We start from the raw sequence: 21,070 nt of genomic DNA on the forward strand, positions 1-21,070 counted from the left end.
ATGGCCTAACAAATGTGCTTAAAATTGTAATAACAAATTTCATACATATGAGAACTTGTGTTTAATTTCAGCAAGAATGCATTCTGTAGGTGCTTGAAACATACATCCTACTTTTAAGTGTCACAGGATGGTCTCCATTTATTTAGTTCCATATTTTATTTAAAAAATAGCTTTTTCTATGTACAAAGTACCTTATGGTATCAGTAGTAGTTCACCAATCATATTTCCATTAAGTATTTGAACTGTGTGTATCTGCCCCCTGTCATATAAACTGTGGTATACCTGGATAAATAATGTGTGTGACTTCATGGCATGCTTACAGTATGTTTCTTTCTTTGTTAGAACTGAAGAAGCCATAAATATGAACTAAATTTATAAAGAGGCCAAACATAAATCACTAAGAAAAATTATTGTGCAACATTTTCTGAGAATATAAAATGCTCTATAAATAATGGATAATACAGTATGGTAATGCCAGAGAATTTATTTGTAGACAGGAATGCTTTACTATTTTCCACATTTGGACTCAGTAATTTAAATGCGACTGGTTGTCCAGGCAGCAGAATATGGTGAAAAATTCTGTTCAAAAGCTTTTGGGTAAATGTTTGATAGCAGGGAACATTGATGCACAGTAGCTAGCAACATATTTATTACTTTGTATTGGTCTCAGATACTTTGTTTTGTATTTTTTAGAGAAACCTTCATTTATCTGTAGCTGTGGTTAGATAAAGAAATCAAGTTTTATTACAGAAAGCTGTAATCTTTTTCAGAATAAAAATTTGCCCTGTAGGTTTCAGGAATTGTTTTATGATCTCATTTTATTAAGAGGCAATGATTGAGGCATGGGTCATTTCTTTGAGATGAATGATTGACTAAGAGTACCTTGGGCTGCTTGTTTTGTGATGTGTCTAGCAAACCCATTTTATTAATCCCTTTTCTGTTTCATTTCCTTAAATGAGATTTTCAAAGGAAAATTAATCTTAGAAGCATAACGTGAAGGTAGGCAACATTTTGTTTGGTGGATGTTGCCTTTTGTTAATGCATTCAGAGTAAAATTTTCTGTACTGCCTACCAGTGGTAGCTTTTCAATGAACTTTTCATCCCATTTGTTAATGACTGTTGCATGTTCTTTAGAATATTGCATGATTCTTAGGGAATAAATGCTATTAAAGTGAATAACCTAGATGGTCACATGAGTTGAAGAGAGAAAAACTTTAATGTGGGAGCTTTCTCATCATCTTTTTACATGAAATTTACATTGTGTACATCAATAGAGCATTAGTTAGTAAACATGTATGATATATCCTTAACACTGCTAGGCTACTTGGGGAATACAGAAGAAATAGAATACATGACACATGACCTTAGGCTCTTCACATTTGATGGGGAGATGGCTAAAACCATATTTCAGTGGCTCAGAAGATTAAATTAGTGCTTAAGCACCTCTAAACATTTGCTGACACCTCCTTCTGTGGGTGCTTTCCTTCCCCAAATTAATTTGTATTTGTATGTGTGTATATGTGTGTATATATATATATATAGATATATATAGATATATAGATGTGTATATATATGTATATTGAATTGGCCTTGGACTAAGGAAAAGTTAAGTTTAAATCCTGCCTTGACACATAAAAACTGTAGGACCCTGGGTAAGTCACTCCCTGAGACTTTTAAGTTACAGAGAAGGTGCTGACCTTCATTGATAGAGGGAATTTCCTCATATGGAAGTTCTCTTTACCAATGAAATCAGATGCAGCCTCATCCCTATTGTGTGTGTGTGTGTGTGTGTGTGTGTGTGTGTGTGCGCGTGAGAGACAGAGAGAGAGAGAGAGAGAGAGAGAGAGAGAGAGAGAGAGAGATCTGATAGAATATAAACTCTTTGAAGGCAAAAACTTTCATTTTTGTATTTTATCATTAGCACCTGCCACACAGTGGGTGCTTATTAAATTCTTGTTGATTGATTGGAGAATGAATAGATGAAAAAGGGATTGTGAAGGTCACTATATTCATCAAAGCACACTGATAGGAATCACTTTGTCATAGTTGTAAGACAGTAAGGTCTGGCTAGAGTAGAGGGTACATGTTGGTTATAGTATGTTACACAGATGGAAAGAGGCCATAGTTTGGCAGCCTGTTTCTTTCTTTGCCATTCTTGTATCTTCTTTCAGTTCATTTGGAATGTTTAATGTTAGACAAGAACATAGTGCTGTGGAGGGCAAAATTGTAGGTTTCTTTTTTGAGATTCCTTATAAAAGCCTTTGCCTTGAAAAATGTTATTTTATAGATAGTTCTCCTAACACCTAGCCAGCTGGTTGATAATTTCATGCCATGAGTCACAAGGTGATATGAGGCAAGAAGTGTGTAAGAAGTGCAAATCTGTGTCTGTCTAACTCGAAACTCATATCCATTCTTGTCATTTCATATCAGTTAGTAAATAGGATTCAAACCTATTAATTTGAATTGGCCACAAAATTCTCAGACTGTTAGGACAAGAACACACACACACTCACACACACACACACCCACACAGCCCTTTGTGACTATATCTAAACTCATAGGATCCGTATGCCCTGGGCTGTTGGATTGTGCCATTCTCAATTAATCATTGAAAAAGAAATTCAAACCCTGCAAATGAGAAACAAGCTGCATTCAACTGCATTTGCCACAGTATATTGTTGAGCAATGAATTCTTTCCTTGTTTATTTTTTTTTACTAAAGCAGCTCGAGTGATATATAATATATGTAAAATTTTACACTGTAAAGTTAATGGTCATTAGCAATCTCATCATCCTCATCATCTTCATGCTATTAACTGGCTCCATTGACTTTTTTGTCTTTTTAGTTGAGGAGTTCTCCAAGGTGAGCAACTCTGACCTCTTGTCCATTAAGACTCTATCATTGATTAGTTAATAGCAGCAACAGTAGTAAGAATTTATACTTTTCTTCCAAAGAACTCATGGAAGTTTTCATTGAACTTAGTGAACATTTCTCAAACTTCTATATCCAGTAATAGAAAAGGGAATCAGAAGACTCAGAGAGGAAAAAGCAATAATATTAATTCTTGCACGACCAACCTCATAATATTGTTGTGAGAATAAAATTTGATAGTATATGTAATTTGCAGAAAGGGGAAAGTGGAGGATTGCAATTTAATATATAGATTAAAAAAACCCTACATTTCATTAAAATTTCAAAATTTAGCTTGACCTACTAGATTTCACTCTTCATTTAAAGTGCTCTTCAGTTATTTCTTTTATTTATCCTTCATCACAGTAATTATCTGTCCATTACTCAGCTGGACAGTCTGGAAATTGAGGTTTTTATGTGCGTTGAGAACTCTGTTCATGGGTTTGAGATCTCTCATTTATCCCTCTTTAGTGTGTACGATTGTACACACTAAAACTTGACTCTGGCATAATGATGTCACTTTGGTCCTCTTCGCAAACAAAGGACAACATCTGTCTTGAGCACATTGCCTCTCACAGGCAGTTTTTTGTAGTGTACTCTGGTGACACCGTTTTGCTCTCTACTGGGATGACACTGTAGTTGCTCAAGCTTGTTCTTTCAGGGAATCATAAATTCTTCTTGGAGTTTGAAGCTGTGTAATGCTCGTTTGTCAACATGTCATTTCAGGGACACAGGTGCAACACATTTATGGAGAGAAGTAACTTGTGTTTCTCCTTGTGATTGAAATCCTCTGTCTTTAAGATTACTCCTGAAGACAAAGCAATTAAGGCTTTCTCAGTGAAACCTGTTTTACTGTGGTTGTAAGGCTTTCCTAGAGCAGAGGTAGGAACCACATCTTGAGGGGAAAGGAACAAACTTTTTTAAAGACCTGTAGATACCTTCCCCAAAAAGAATACCAAGGCACTTATGCCCTGGTGGAGTGAATATTGCACATTTTTAGTCAAGTATGTGATTAAATTTGACATTTGAAAATAGAACTTCACATAGAAATAAGTATGGTACTTCTGCATGTTTAATTAAGATGTTTAGTTCCTGTCAAGGCTGATAGTTTTTTTTTTCTTTTCCTCTGTGAAGGGCAATATATTCTCAACTTCTGGAATTTCAGAAACCTGTACTTAACCTTTAATCGTCATTCTATTTACATAGAAATCTGATTAATAACTTTTAAAGTTCAGGAGCTCCTGGTAAATGCAATTAAGACCTTTTTGGAGTCTATTATTAAGAACTGGCATTTAATGAAGACTGGGGCCAGACTACTGTTTCTGTCTCCACCAGAGCAGGTTGTCTCAAACAATTAGCACACAACATGAAATACATGTATTGTACTGTATTATCTCTGAGTTAACATGGTTGGTATTTAAATAGCATGCTGGCTCTTTCTCCAGTTCACTTTATTGTATGTGCTTGTTGTTCAATGATAGAATAAGACTTCGGATAATTAGGTGGAGTCTGGCACTTCTCACTGCTTTTCTCAACTGCAAGGGTTCCACGTGCTCTGCCCTTGGGATGCACCAAAGTTGTGTTTACAAACATGCCCTAATTCATCCCACTGAGTCAAGTTAGTAATGTAAACAAATTGTACTGACGGTGTTGATGGGGCTTTTCTAGCAGTAGTATTAAAAGAAACCCATTTGAAAATAGAAAAGAAATGTGATTCAAATCTACTACTTTGACCCAACCAAAGAAGAAGGGTTTGAAATTTGTGGTCAGTGCCATGTCTAGTCTAGGTTAAGCCTTGACTAAAGCCTAACAATTTCTAGCAGTGTATTAGAAACTACAGCAAATGAAGGAGTATGAAAGCATCTTGTTTGTCCATTGAGGGAGTTTCTTCCTAGAGGCAAGGTACTTTGAGAGAAATTTTAACTGTTTCAGGCTGGCCAATTGTGCATCATTTACTTAGACTAAGTATACTCTTGCTTGAAAACAAACAAAAAGAAAATCATCCTTTTCCGATTCGTAGATGCTGACTCACCTCTTTTGTGAACAGATAGGGGTAGCTAACTGGCATTTTTTAAGCACCTACTTTGTGCAGAATAGTTGACTATGGAACCATGTAGAGAATTTTATTCAGTTCAACAGAAACCTACTGTGTACCAAACCCTGTTCTGGACACTGAGAAGACAGTGAGAACAAAATGAAAGAGTACCCTCAAGGAGCTTACATCCCACTAGGAGAATACAACCTGTGAACAAAATAAATACAGAATAAATATAAAATAAATTAGGGACTGAGAGAGAGCATTAACACCTGAGCAGATCAGGAAAAGACACCTCAGCTATGTTTTGAAGCAATCTAGGACTTTTTCAAAACCAAGGAGAGTGGAGAGAGCACATTCCAGGGGTAGGGATTGTTTCTGTGGGAAATGGAATGTCATGTATGGAGAACAAGAAGTTCCATTTAGGTTGGGACATAGATGCATCATGGGGAATAATGTGAGATTGATCTGGTAGGACAGGTTGAGTAATAGACATGGTTCCTTCCTCTGAAGAACTAACAGTGTGAGGAGAGGAAAAAGATGTTATGAAAAAAATCATGAAGCAGATAGCCAACAAATGATTATTGAGTATGGATAGCATTGAGCAACAGATTAAGGCCTCTTGTTGTAAATGCTTGTTTTCTAATTTCAACTTAGTTCTCATAGCTACGTTGTAATCATTGTGAGTCTTCTATTAAAAAAGGAGCCACAAGGTCTCTTTTAAACCTTCTTTTCTCATCTCTGTATTACTCTCCTCCCTGCCTCATTGCCTCCTACTTTACTGAGAAAATCGAGGCCATATATTATGTCCTGCTTCACAGTTCACAACCTCTCTATGCTACCCCGTTTCCTCCTCCTTTGTTCCATTCCTGGAGGAAGATAGTTCTTTTCCTTGCTAAGGTCAACTTCTCTAGTTGTGTTCTTGAATCATCTTCTCTTGAGTTGTTGCCAGTCTTCCGTATTCCGATATGCACTGATTTTTTCCTTGTCACTTACAATATTCCCAGGTTTCTCCCTTCCCTAAAAAATACTCCTTTACTTGACCGTGTGATCCCCTTAAAGCCATTGTCCTTATTCTTCTTTCACATTAAAACTCTTAGGTGTATGTACGCTGATTGCCTTCATTTTCTCTCCTCCAGCTCACCTCTCAACCTCTTCCAATTTGGTTTCTGATCCTATCCCTTTATTGAAACGTCTTTATCTTAACTGCCAAACCCAATGGCTTTTTTTTCAATCCTATGTTACTTGAGTTCTCTCCAGCTTTGGACACTAGGCAACCATTACAATTTCCTAGACATTCTCTTATTCCTTGGCTTCTTTGATACTGCTGAGTCCTGCTTACTCTCTAGTCTGTCTGATTGGTCCCTAGTTGTATCATCTTCTGTCTTTCATCCATTAAACATACATGCCCCACCCCCAAGTCTGTGTCTTGGACTCTCTTTTTCTCTGTTCTTCCTTTCTTTATACCACATCAGTTTCCATGAGTTCATTGACCATTTCTCGGTAGATGACTCCAGATCAGTATATCTACCTTTTATCTTTCCCTTAAACTGTATCCAGAATCATATTTCTTATTTATAGACACTCATCTCTACCTTGGCAGTGCATTTGCATTTCAAAGGCAACATGTCCAAAACAGGACCTCATATTTTTCTCCATATACATCTTTCTTCCAACCTTCAATATTTCAGTGGAGGGCACCACCATCCTTTCAGTCACCTTGATTTGCAAACTGAAAATCCTCCTTGATTCACTCCTCTCTCTCACCTACTGTATCAAGTCTGTTGCTAAGCTTACCTTCACAACACCCCTCCCATCTTGTTCCCTTCTCACCACACACATAGCCACTGCTTGATCGCCTCTAATGATCTCTCACTTTGACTGTTTTTACAAAAGACTACTTTTTAGTCGCTTTACTTCCAGTCTTTCCCCTCTGCAGTCCATTCCCTACCCCAGCTATCACATTAATGTTCCTAAATTACAGATCTGACCTTGTTACTCCCAGTTGCTGGCAGGATGAAGTACAAACTCCTCAGCTGTCATCTGAATCTCATCTGCCTATCCAGAATGACTTCACGTTGTTCTCCTTTAGGTACTTTATGTTTAGGTCAAACTGACCTATTGTTCCCATAACTCAGTATGTCATCTCCCTTCTCAACAGGCTGTTGCATAGACTTTCTCCCATGCCTGGGATCCACTTTCTCTTATTTCCCCCTGTTAGACTCCTTCAAAACTCAGATCAGATTCTTCCTTCTTATGGGATGCTTTCCTGACCATCTTTATTAGTATCTTCTTCCTTCTGCAATAGTTTTGTATTTACTTACCTGTCTATGTGTCATATCACTAGAGTGGCATGTAAGCTTCTTGAGATCAGGGAATGTTTTATTCTTGTCTTTCTTATCCCGTGTACTTCACACAGTGAATGTAAATGTCTGCCCATAGTAGGCATATAATAAATGTTGGTTGAATTGAAATGGATTAGAGGAGGGCAGTTTGTTCTAAAAAACATTGGTTCAAGAGATATACCAGTTTGGGGACTTGCATTTCTATATTTAAACAGGGTACTTGAGTTAGCCAGACAGCAACTTGTTTAAGTTGCAGGAAATGTCTTTTGCTTTGACATGTGACATGCCTGGTAGATTGATTTGTGTTAGTCACTGCCTCATTTTGGATCTGATAGTAAAAGTGAAACTGACTTCTTACAGAATCAGAAATGTTCTTTTTTGACCTTAGTGCTACCAGATAGCTTTCACTACCTGGGGGGCAGGTAGGTAGTGAAGTAGATAGAGCACTGGGCTTGGAATCAAGAAGGCTTCTCTTCGTGAATTCAAATCTGGCCTCAGACACTTACTAGCTGTGTGACCCTGGGCAAGTCACTTCACTCAGTTTGCCTTAGATTCCTCATTTTAAAAATGTGCTGGAAAAGGAAATGGCAAACTACTCCAGTATTTTTGCAGAGAAAACCCCAAACAGAGTCATGAAGAGTGAGCCGTGATCAAAAACAACTGAACAAGAACAACAATAATGACAAGCAATTTAGAAGTAAGAGGTGATGAGTATGGCAGCAGTCTGGGTTGGGAAAATGAATTGGTTAGAAAAAAATTTCTTGGATGAAGTAGACCATGAGTTATACTTTGAAGCATGAGTTCAATTTGTATTGGTCAAAGGAGATGGTAGAAAGACAACAGTGGAAACTTCCTGATAAGGGAAGTGGGGACTGAGGGAGATTAGGTTATTGAAAATGAGATTATTTTAGCTCTACCCTTGCCATGCTACCCACACCCTTTTTTGTTCTGACCTTTATTTTTATTAGGGATATGCCAAAAATAGGATGTCAAAACTTTATGGATACTTGTTATGATCAGGCCAATATTTCATTTTTGAAAGTAGCTTCCTAATATTTTAGTGCAGATGTTTTTCTTTGAATCCAGCTTGCCCTAGACTAAAATCATTAGCTTGTAAATCATTTAGTAATGCTTTCCTATTGAGATGTCAACAATACTGCTTTTTTTTTGAACAGGTAAACGTTTTTGGGCTATAAATAAATTTTTATATATCTTTTTAGGACCTGTTAGTTTTAGCTTCTCTTACCTGAGTATATATGTTGAAGTAAAAATGACTCTATACATATTGCTCTTGTTTTTTTTTTGGTAATAATAACAATTCTTTTCATTTATATAGCACTTTAAAATATGCAAAGTACTTTCATATGCATTATTTCATTTGGCTATGTGTACTAGGTAATTCAAGTATCATTATCTCCATTTTATAAATGAAGAAACTGAGGCTCAGGGAGTATAATTGGTTTTCCTTGAGTCACTTAGCCAGTAAGTATTCGATTCAGAACTTGAATCCTGGTTTTTCACTCCAAGAAAAGTGTTCTTTCTTACTGCAAAAATGAACTTTGTGTTATAGTCTTTACCAATCAGAATTTTGATATGGGACCATTTTTGATATAACCTGCATCTTGGGACTGCTTGTTTTATACTGCCCATTGAAATTAGGGACTATTCACAAGTTCATACCAATGGCTTTTTTAATTGAACAATTGACTTTCATAATGAATGGAATTGAGTTCAGAGCTATTGTATTACTGAAATGACTGTGTTTATTTTATTTTATTTCCTTATAAAAATACTTCTTAATTTCTATACTGTAGAGGAATTGGGCTTCTAATTCCCGAAGATAATTCTTAACTCTTTCCCTGCTTTTCTTCCTCATTCCTCTGTTTTTTTCTTTCCCTTGTTTACTTTTTTTTTTTGAGTTGCTGTCACTATTAAAATTACATCCAGATCACAACATAAAAACCTGATATTATTAATTGGTCTCTATTTGGAACGAATAATGTGTTCATTTTCTTCTCTGAAATGAATGTTCCCAAGGCTGTGACTGGATGTTTGGGATATGCTGGCAAATTGCTGTCAAATCTGTGTTGAAACTCCATAGGGAGCTATTTGATCTCCTTCATTGCTCTACCATCATGGTTAGTAAGCTGCTACTCAGGCTCACCAATGATATTATGGGCAGTGCTAACTCATCATCAAGGCTTGAATGAGGAGAAGTAATAAGTAGGAACGTTGGATTTCTGAGTCTGTGGACTAGGACCTGTTTGTTTGCACAGTGACAACATGAGGGGGTTCTGCACATGTTCTGCAAAACAGAGGATGACATAAACATGAATTTGTTATGTAGGTAATAATCGGAATTAAGAAAAGATATTTGGGTGAATGGTTGTCTGTTTGGGTAGAGAGGTTGGGAACCACTTCTAAGATACTATCCGTTTGTTTTTTAAATTTACTAAGATATTTACGTAGAGTGACACTTGCAGTGTATAAAGTTCAAGTTTCTTAACCTGGTAGTCAGACCTTCTTCATTCTGATACTGACCTGCATTGTGTATGGGGTGTTCAAGGAGCACTGGCACCTCTGGTGTGAGGGCTGCCCAGCCCTTTTCAGAGCTGCTCGTTCACCATTGGTTTCTGCTTCTCACTCAACTCCCACCTGTGGCTCCAAGAAGCTTTAGCACATGCAGAGGTCACAGTCTGGAAAAACTGTCTTGGTGGATGGGCTAAACCAGGTTGAGGGTCATTGATAGGCCTCAAACTTGTTGGTGAGGTGGGGGGACCCCAAGTATGTAAAGACTTTCCCTGGCAGAATGGGCAGATGAAGACAATGTGTTTCATGTGCCATGAAGACAGCTGAACCAGGCTCTATGGAACATTTAGAGCTTGGTTAGACATCAAAGGTGCCAAGTTTGTCTACTGCATCACAGGCCATTGCTGGTAGTCTTGTCTTTTGTCTTGCTACTGGACTTTGATCATTTTGGAAGCGGGGGGAGTGAGGCCTACATGTTTGTGCAACTCTGCCTCACTTAAATTCAATTAATGCAAGAATCAAGACATCACCCCATGATGACATTGGTCCTCCTTGAAAATGAAAGATATACAACAACCAACCTACCTTTTCAGCCTTATGTATTCAGCACTATTTTCCTTCACAAAATCTAAGCTCAACTCTCTGTGGACTGTTGGCTGTTTCACAGATACAGCTCTTGATTTCGCACCTCAGTGTCTTTGCTCTTGCCATTCTTCATTCCTGAAGCTTCCTATCCCCCTTAGAGAATTAAACAACAATTTCAATAACTAGTGTAATATTTGGTGATCGTCGGTGGGCCATGCCAACATAAAAAATGACAATACTCTCAAAGTTACTTTAGAGTTTTAGTGCTATACCAAAGTACCAAAGGAGTACTTTAACAATTCATTTAGAGCAGAGGTCAGCAAACCATTGGCCAAATCTGGGTCACCAATATTTTTGTACAACCCATGAACTAAAAACTAAAAAACTTGTCAGTCTTACAAAATAAGTAGCCCATTCCTGATTTAGAGGAACAAAAGATCTAGAATATCAAATCAAGTATTAAAAAGGTACTCCTAGATCCTCAAACAATATTATAAAGCTGCCAACCAATTTGGTATTGGTAAAAAATAAAAAAGTAGATCATTGAGAGAGACTAGACAGGAGACAATAGGAAATGAAACTGAATTACCCAGTGTTTGATAAACTCAAAGACATAAATTACTTAAAAATTAGCTCCATGATTGATATGATAACTCCTGAGGAAAACTGAAAGGCAATCTGGCAAAAGTTAGGTTTAGACCAACAGCTTACCCCTTGCTCCACAATAAATTCAAAATGTATATATGTCCTGAACGCTAAAAGTCATATCCTTTTACAATCATGTATAGGAGATGAATTCTAACCAAGCAATGGATAGAGAGATACAAAAAATAAAACATGTAATTTTGATAATGTGAAATCAAAAAAACATTTGCACAAACAAAATTAAGCATCTCGGATAAGAAACAGTTGACCAGGAAAAAAAAATCTGCATATCACATTTATTGAAAAAGGGTTTGGTATCCAAGATAGGTAGATAACTAACAGAAATCTTTAAGACCAAAAACTATTTCCCAAAAGAGAAGTGGTCAGACAATTCCCAAAAGAAGAATTGCGAACTATTAATTACCATATGAAAGAATGTACCTACTTAATAATAGGGGAAATGTAAATCAAAACAACCCTGAGAATTTACCCCCAACGAGCAAGTATGTTGGAGTTATAAGATAGACACACTAATGCATTGTTGGTAGAGTTGTGAATTAGTATATTTTGAAAATCATTTTGTAATTATGCAAATAAAGTCGCTATTGTGTCTATATTCTTTGACTCAGAAATTTTGTGGTAGAAAAGAACTGGAAGCAAAGTACATGTTCATAGATTAGGGAATGGCTAATCAAATTTTGGGGTAGCTGAGAGGCATAGTGGATAGGGTACCTGGCCTGGAGCCAGGAAGACTGACCTTCCAGAGTTCAAATCTGGCCTCAGACACTTACTAGCTGTGTGATCCTGGGCAAGTCACTTAACCCTGGTTGCCTCAATTTTTCCCTCATCTGTAAAATGAGCTGAAGGAGGAAATGTCAAATCACTTTAGTATCTTTGCCAAGGAAATCCCCAAAATCGGGTCACAAAGAGTTGGACATGACTGAAAAACGACTGAACAACAACACAAATTGTATTATGTGAGTATCATGGAGTGCTACTATGCTATAAAACATGATGGACATGATGAATAGAGAGAAGTGTGGAAAGACTTGGAAGAGTAGAGCCAAGAGAACAGATGCTGGCCACAATATAAGGAGAATTAATAGCTACCACAAAATAAATGAAGGGAAATGTTGAAAATTACAAAGAACATGCTTGTCTCCAAAGAAGAAATATGAGAAAATTCCTTCTTCCATGATCTTTTGCAGAGGTGCCGGGTCCCTGAATGTGGAACATTGCATATACTGTCAGATGGTTTTTGATTTATTACTGGTTTTGCACATTTTATTCATTTTTTATTTTTCTTTAAATAAATAATTCTTTGTTAGAAGTGATGACTCTCTGGGAGGAAGAAGGGAGATGGATATACAAGGAAATTTAGGGGCATCGTAGAACAGAAAGATATCAATAAAGATTTATTTTTAAAAATACTTACTGTTCGAGTGATTCAAGACTGAGCTTGTCAGTTGACTCCTTGTAATGCTTTCTCTAACATTTATGGTCATAAATGATCTTTCCTTTACAGGGATTTTCATATTAAGCTCTTTGTCCCTCTCTTATGCTTATCCCCTTCCACTTTGCATAGTAGGTTTTTGTTGTTGTTGTTGTTGCATGTATTTCTCATCTCCTCTATTGACCTTTGATAAATATCTTGTTTAAGGGTAGCTAGGTGGCACAGTTGATAGAGCACTGAGGTCTGGAGTTAGGATGTCAGATTTGACATCAGACACTTACTAGCCATGTGACCCTGGGGCAAGTCACTTAACCCTTTTTGTCTCAGTTTCCTCATTTGTAAAATGAACTAGAGAAGGAAATGGCAAACCATTCCAAGAAAACCCCACCTGGGGTCACAAGGAGTTGGACACAACTGAAACAGTTGAAGAATAACAGCAAAAAAAGATCTTATTTATCACTGTACCTCCCTCGGTGCTTGGTTCCGTGCTATGTACTTGGGTGTTTTATAAATGTTCAATGAATCAAAATAGAGTGGTTGAGTTCTAACATTTTAAATTCTAAGTAGGGAATGCTTGGGATATTGTAGACTTTCTATTGAGTTATAAATCTGAAAATCTTGTCCCTGATTTACACATCATGAGCTTTTTGACTGATATCTTAGCAACTGCTAGTAAAATGTTACAGCAGACATTAAAGGGAACAATAATGTTATATAAATTTTCAAGTATGTTCCAGCTGTGACTTTTTTTGTGTGGTTTTGTCACTCTAGTTAATAATGCCTTTTAGGTTATTTTAGAATCCCTCATAAAATATGACTTTTATTATGTTAGAGTGCTTACCTAACAGAGAGAATTTTTGACACTTGAAACCAGGAAGTAAAGAATATCAAAGATTTAAAGTGACTGACAGCTAACTAGGATCACAGTATGAACTATTTTACATTTTTTTTTTGGTAGAGATTGTAGCATACCTTGTGGATTTGTGGACATCAAAGATGTCAGTTGATTTCTTTGTGGACAAGGCACAACTTTAATGTGCCTTAGTTTTCTTGTTTGAAAAATAGAAACTGGAATTCACAGGGACTCAAGGAGAAGTATTTGTGTATTAGTTGTAAGTTATAAATCACCATGTAAATGTGAAAGTGTTATTTATAATGAAGACATTAAATGGTTAGCTTCCATGAACTAGCTAATATGATTTGCTTCATTGTTCTCCTTTTGGAAGATTCAGCCTAATTCAAGTCAATTTCAGGCCTATCTGAAATAGAATATAGAATTATCTCATTTTTCTAGAGATTTAAAAAACAACTTTATTTTTAATGTCCTGCAGTTATTACTTTTGGTATGAGAGCAATGCTTTATATATTTGAAAAGTATGTTTAAAAGCTAACTGTTTGAGCCATTGACAAATGGGGAAAAACTATCTCGAGCAAAAACCCTGGTTGTCAGCGTTATATAGGACTTTATAAGTAAGACTGCTCTCTTGTTATGTATGGAGTCTGCACCTTCTTTTATTATTTAACCTATAATTTTCAGCCGATATATAGCTTTATATTAGCAGCAACAACTTGCCACATAGGGCTTATTATTCAATTAATCAAACAGTACATTTATTGAGTACTTAACAGCTATACTAAGGCCTGAGGGTTATACAAAGAATACTAATCTAATGAGGCAGGTAGGTGGCACTGGGGATAGAGCACTACACCTAGGAAGACATGAATATAAATCCTGCCTTAGACATTTACTGACTGTATGACCCTGGACAAGTTAGTTAATCTTCATCTGCCTCAGTTTCCTCCTTTGTAATATGAGGGTAATTTACTAGGGTTGTTGTGAGGATAAAATGAAATATTTGCAAAGCATATTACAAACATAAAAACTCACTGATTTTTGTTATCATTTTTAGCGGCCTCTTTAAGAAGCTTACTTATAGTTTGTTTTCAAAGACAACATCACAAAATGATAATTAATAATAGTACATGAGAAATGAGTCATTTGAATGTGATAGATAATAAGTGCCATTTAAATCAATTTGGAGGAGAAGTCACAGTGGAATGAGGTACTCAGGAAAGATTTTTATGGAGAAATTGAGACCTACTAGTCCTTGAAAGATGAGTAACATTCATATAAGCAGAGAAAAAGATGAGGGGAGAATTATAATCAGGGAGATGTTTTGTGGAAAAGACATGGGTGTAGAACCATGTAAAGCACATTCAGAGAGTGGTGATTAGCTCAGGCTGTCTAGAGACTCATATTTGAGTATTTAAGGGAGATAAAAATGAGAAGGCAGGTTAGGATCAGATTGTAAAGTATCTTGAATATTAGACCTATACATTTGGACATCCTTTAATAGATTATTGAAGGTTTATGAGCAGAAGAGTAAGTGATGAAAGCAGTGATGGAGTTATGTTAGTTTGGCTCTTAGGTGAATTATTCATTTGTAAGTAGGACTGCCAAAAGCTTGGGCTGTTTCACTGGCCCAACCTTTGAGAACCTATGGTCACCTTCATTCCACTAAAAAGCAGGGAAGTAGGACTTGGGTGGAGGGTTTTTATCTATAAAGTGGAAATAATAACTGCCCTCCCTATGCCAGAGGATGATTATGAGGAATGTATGAAACCAGAATATTGTGGGGAATTAGAGTAGGATTTAGCATAGCAGAGAAATGGCAAACTCTGCTGCATTTGAAGCCGGCTTGGCCACTATGATAATAATATCTCTCAGCCTCTCTTTACTTATTTGTAAAATGAAGTGTTTGGCCCATAGTGCCTCCTTGCTCCAGGACTGTGGTTATAAAAGGAAAGGTACAAAGCTTATTAGATAGGAGGTCCTATTGCCCTTCCACTTTGAGTACACTGCCACCAATGTGATGAAGAGCAAAGAACATTAAATTTGGAGCCAGAGCATGTGGGTTCAGATCTCAACTCTGCTTTTTCCTGACCTCTGTGACTTTAAGCAAATTACTTCACTGATTTGGGCCTCAGTTTCTAAAATGAGGGAATTGGACAAGGTGATCTCTAAAAGCACTTCTGTTGCTCGGTCTTGCTGTTCTGTACAGCTAGCCCAAAACCATACTTTATGTGTTTCACATTGGTTCAGGGTGGGGTGGATGCTCAGGCTGGTTCCAGGGTAGCACAGGTTCCATATTGGGCAAAATATGGTAACCATAGAGAATTTAACAGTTAACCAAAAGAAATTTACTTAGCTGTAGCCTATAAAGGATAGTGAAAAAGAGTATATCAGCATTTCAGCTTGTGTAGAAACAGTTCTCCTCTCCAAATGGAAATTCGTGTAGTTAGCAGGGCAGATGTGATCTTGGGACATCTGCTAAGTGTGAAGGGACCCAACTTGAGGTGTTGGGCATTTTTGTGCCTTTAGTTGACTAGGGAGTCACATCATTATTGTCACAGAAGATTATCAAGGGAAACATAGCTTGAATGACCCTCTCCTTGCCACCCCCTCCCCCACCTCCAAGTCTGGTACAATTAAGTTCAGGGACAGCTGTGTCACCTTTTAGGGGAAAAAAACAAAAAACAAACTAGCCTAGTTCTTGCTGCAGAGAGAAAGGGAAAACTTGTTAGTTATTGGTACTATCACAAATATCTCATCCTACCAACCATCTTGGGTATCTTCTTGCCATCTGTCCTGCCAATGTGCACTCATGCCCTCTTTACCTCTCTCCCTGTGTTCTCCATTTCTGGCTGTGGGAATAGTAATCAAACCCATACTACCATTACTACTGGAAAACTATGCCAACTGACTCCCCTCTGACTCCACTCACTATCCCTGTGACTTCCTAGATCAGTACATCAGCCCCTAATGTGTGTTGTCTCCCTTCACTAGAATATAAGCTCCTTGAGGAAAGGGACAGTGTTGCCTTTGTATCTGTAGTCTTGGGGTTAACACAGTACTTATTATAAGATAAGTGCTTAAGAAATGATTTTCATTCATAGCTTCAAATCTGTGTTCCACTGAACAAATCTAGTACAATCATATGGTCTCTAATCTATAAAGTATGTGATTTTTTTGGAGATTTTAATTTTGTTTTAAATTATTTAAAAAAATGCTCAAGGTATGTGAATATATCTTTTTGCCCATGTCCTAACTATTCCTTGCTCTTAAACATAATTTTAAAGTGACAATCTTGCTTCCACTCCATGCCAAAAATCTTGCTCGGTAATTTTTTCTAAATTTTCTAGGCTTTGTGTTTTGTTTAGTTAGGGCCCCTCTAACTTTTTTCTTTACCAAAAGCCTTTTTCCCACCTCTGGCTCTTTTCTCAGTTTTTTTTAAAAGGAAGCTAAAAGGAAAAAAAACCAAAACAAAACCACAGTGCCCCTGTGACCCTCTGTACGGTCACTTCTCTTGTTCCTGTTATTTTGTCTTACAAGGAGGATGCAAAAGGCTCTCTACTAATATCTTATTTTCCCAGCAAGAAAGAAACATTTTCCCACTTTACTGTCTAGGAAAGATTGTAGGATCAAAGGATTTATAACTAAAATGGACAAGAGATAGAATAGTACTCTTCCTTTTCTTTCTCCCTTGTCTTTTAAAATTAAATTTACGTAAGATCTCTGACCTGACTTAGCTAACAGTCTTTTACCATGTTGCCCTTAGGATTTGGCTTTAGGTACTGCTGCAGTTATGCAATTTAAAGTGACCACATCTTTCACAATAGAACAGAAATTTTTAAGCAAGAAATTAACAATAAACTAAACAAAAACATTGAAAAATAGTGAATATATTAATGTACTTCACTAATGTATTCATGTACATTACACATTAATGTATTATCACATTACTATATTTTAGGGAAAGCAGAAGGGAATGTGCACTCATATAGCTCCTACTATCTGCTTGGCACTGTGCTAAGCACTTTATAAATACTGTTTTACTTGATCCTCACAACAACCTAACACAGTAGGTGCTATTTTTTGCCGTCCTTTTAAAGTTGAGGATACTGAAGCAAACAGAGGTTAAATGACTTGCCCAAGATTCCACAGTTAGTTAGAGGAAGTATTTGACTCATGTCTTCCTATCAACTATACCACCTTTCTGCCTTGTTTCAGGCTGGTAAATTTGATTCTGTTTACAATGGAAAAATTAGGATCACCAGGTCTGTAGATTCTTTAACTCTGGTTCATGCATTAAACCTTGGTACAGGAACAATGTCAGTTAATTTCAATCTGTAAGAAGATGTGGAGTTATGGTTAGGTATAATTACATTTCCCTGCCTTTGTAAGTAAAGTATATTGGACTTAACTGGACTTTCTTCTACAGCTGAAAGTATTGGAATTATTTTTGAAATATCAATCTTATTGTATAGCACTATAGATGTGTATGTAAACAACATTTAGCCTGAATAACAGTAGCTGAAGTTTATATAACATTTTCAAGATTGCCAAGTACTTGCATATATTTTCTTATCTGAACATGTAGAAATCCTTAGGAGGTTGGGTTGTTTTTTTTTTGTTTGTTTGTTTGTTTTTGTTTTTTGTTTTTTAAAGAACATATTAACTCCCTATACTTTTTTTCATAGAATTAGATGGTTGAGAAATTTTAGTTATTTGAGGGTTTTGCTAAGTATTCTGGTTAATTGAGATTTATATTACAATGTTTTGAGCTAGAAGGGACAAGGATATTTAGTGAATTCTACCACATTTCAGTGCTCTAGATGTGCTTTAAAAATACTTGCCCTCACAACTGAAGTAGATTGCCAGTGGTATCAAGCAGAGGAAAGAGTTATGAATCAGGCATCCCGGGATGTGGATATCTATCTACAAATTCTGCTTAGTTGAGTGACTGTGAGTAGGCTCTCTGATACTGTGGTCTATGGTCTCAAAAAGCAAGAAATGTGCTGTGCCCTCGATGCCATCCACTCTTGTCTTTGTCAGGACCTCCTCTTTCTCTTCCCTTCATTTTTTCCTTTTCTACTGGTTACTTCCTCCTCGTTAAAAACACTGCCTAAGTCTTAAAAAAAATCTTTCTTGACCCTGAAATCCCCCCAAGTTTATCATCCTGTATAATCTGCTGACTTTCACAGTATAGAAAACAAACAAAAAACTTGTGTTTCATTCCATTGTCTCCCCTCCCATTCACTTTTCAACTCCTTGCTACCTGACTTCTGACCTTATCTCTCTGGTAAAATTTCCCCGTACAAGTTTATCAGTGATCTATTAACTGCTAAATCCAAAGTGACTGCCTATCATTCCTCAGATTTTGGCCTCATCATTGACTTTTCCTCTTTCTCGGGGCCATATCTAATCAGCTGCCAAGGGTGTGTGATCACTGATCGAGAGCTCGAAAGGGACCTTAGACTTCATCTCGTCCAGCTCCCTCCTTGTGTTGTTGTTCAGTCATTTCAGTCGTGTCTAACTCTTCATGACTCCATTTGGGGTTTTCTTGGCAAAGACACTCGAGCTTATTTTACAGAAGAGGAAACTGAGGCAAACAGGATTAAGTGACTTGCCTAGGGTCACATAATTAGTAAGTGTCTAAGGCCAGGCTTGATGTTCTATCCACTGTGCCACCTAGCTGCCCCTCATTTTATAGTTAATGAAACTAGCTCCTAGGAACATTGAATTACCTGCCTGAGGTCACACTGCTGAAACAATTAAAGCTTGGTCTGATATCGAAGATACTGAAGTCATCTGCTGCATCTGGGGCAGTCCTTAGTTTTGTCTTGCCACTGGATTTCATGACTTTGGGAGAGAGAGTGAATCTGATGACTGTGCAACTCTGCCTCACTTAAATCCAGTTCACTCACAAGTCAAGACATCACTCAGTGATGTCATTGGCCCTCTTTGAAAACAAAGGACAAAAAAAAAAAGATGATACCATTCCTTTGCCATAATTCTTGCAGGCAGCTAGGTGCCATAGTGGATACTATGGCCCTGAAGTCAGAAGGACCTGAGTTCAGATCTGGCCTCAGACCAAACACTTGACACTTACTAGCAGTGTGACTTTGGGCAAGTCACTTAACCTCAATTGCCTAAAAAAATAAAAAAGTAAAAAAAAAAAAGAACTCATCTGCCCTTTTGGGGTAGCTAGGTGGCACAGTGGATAGAGCACCTGCCCTGGATTCAGGAGGACCTGAGTTCAAATCTGGCCTCAGACACATAACATTCACTAGCTGTGTGATTTTGGGTAAGTCACTTAACCCCATTGCCTGACCAAAAAAAAAAGAAAAGAAAAAAAAAAGAAAACAGAGCAACAACAAATATGCTACTTCATCCGTTTATTTCCTCTTGCTGGGATTATTGAAATAGTTTTTTTAAAAGTTGGCCTTTCTTTTCTAATTAATTAATTAATTAATTAATGTTTAGTTTTCAGCATTCACTTCCATAAGATTTAGACTTCATTAGAAAGTTATTAGAATAGTCTTTAATTTAGAAAACAACTATGGAAAAACTTAAAATATCTGGGTTAGTATAACTTTGGCTGTAATGAGGTGTAATTAGATTGTTATGTATTTGCTGATTGGAGTCTTGTTAGCCTGTTAGAACTGTATATATTAAACTGTTTTGTCTACTTGTGTAGATGCTGCTGACAGAGTATTTGGATATGAAGAACACTCGAACAGCTTCTGAACCATCAGCTCAGCTGAGTTATGCCAGCACGGGACGGGAATTTGCAGCTTTTTTTGCCAAAAAGAAACCTCAAAGGCCAAAAAACTCTCTCTTTAAGTAAGTACTAAGAAGGAGATAGGAGCGATTGTTACATACTGAAACCCAATGGGACTTATAAAGTTGCTTGACAGTAAAATACAATATTCATTTAAAGCATTGGTTTGAATGATGTCATAGTAAGTTGATTTCTAAAGGCTTTCTTCAGTTCTTTCTACTATTGTTCATTGTTAAAGCTGTAGTGTTTGAGTCTTGGAATATCTTCACTGTTTAATAAAAAATTCAAGGAGCCTTGGGGAAATTAATGGGAAAGGAATACTCTACCTTCTGAGAAAATCCCTAATCCTAAGTAGTTACTCTTTTTAATAAAACTCCACAATATTTATGTTCTTTTGTGCTCTTTGGACATAATATTAATTGGTCAAAGTAGAATTTCTTTCCCTTTTTTACCTTTTCAATCCTGTTTGCCTCAGTTTCCTCATCTATAAAATGAACTGGGGTAGGAGATGCCCAGTGTCTTTGCCAAGAAGACCCCAAATGAGGTTATTAAGAGTTGGACACAACCAATTGACAAAAAAAACCCCTCCTTTCTTTCCTTTTCTTTAATATTATTTAGGAAAAATTCCTTCATTATTATTTTTTGTTATAACTGATTTATTAACATACACATACTTCTCTATTCCATTGGACACAAATGGAACACATACTACCTGTTTTTTTCCATATAGTATATGAATCAGAAATGAAGTTAAGATTTTGTTTTTGTTGTTGTTTTTAAAAAATTGAGTTTATATTTGTTGTATAGTTGAGCCTTTTGTACTCTTTACTGACTCAGTTTTGGAATCAATATGCATTTTGCATTTTTTAAAGAGTTGAATTTACTTACTTTGAGGTGTGTTCTTTTCTCTTTTCCATAGGTATTATTCAGTTACATATAAGAA

General features: G+C 36.7%; 1 protein-coding gene across 1 annotated transcript in view; it reads left to right on the forward strand.

The window, feature by feature from the left end:
- The window catches only part of EXOC4 (exocyst complex component 4), an 879,542-nt gene that overhangs the window by 219,089 nt on the left and 639,383 nt on the right, over window positions 1-21,070 (forward strand). Inside the window, exon 8 of the mRNA XM_027842359.1 lies at window positions 20,044-20,189. Coding sequence (XP_027698160.1) covers window positions 20,044-20,189 — 146 coding nt within the window. The remainder of the gene's footprint in view (window positions 1-20,043; window positions 20,190-21,070) is intronic.

Source organism: Vombatus ursinus, unplaced genomic scaffold (assembly GCF_900497805.2).
Source record: "Vombatus ursinus unplaced genomic scaffold, bare-nosed wombat genome assembly UNPS02014870.1, whole genome shotgun sequence".
In the NCBI taxonomy this organism is placed as follows: Eukaryota; Metazoa; Chordata; class Mammalia; order Diprotodontia; family Vombatidae; genus Vombatus; species Vombatus ursinus.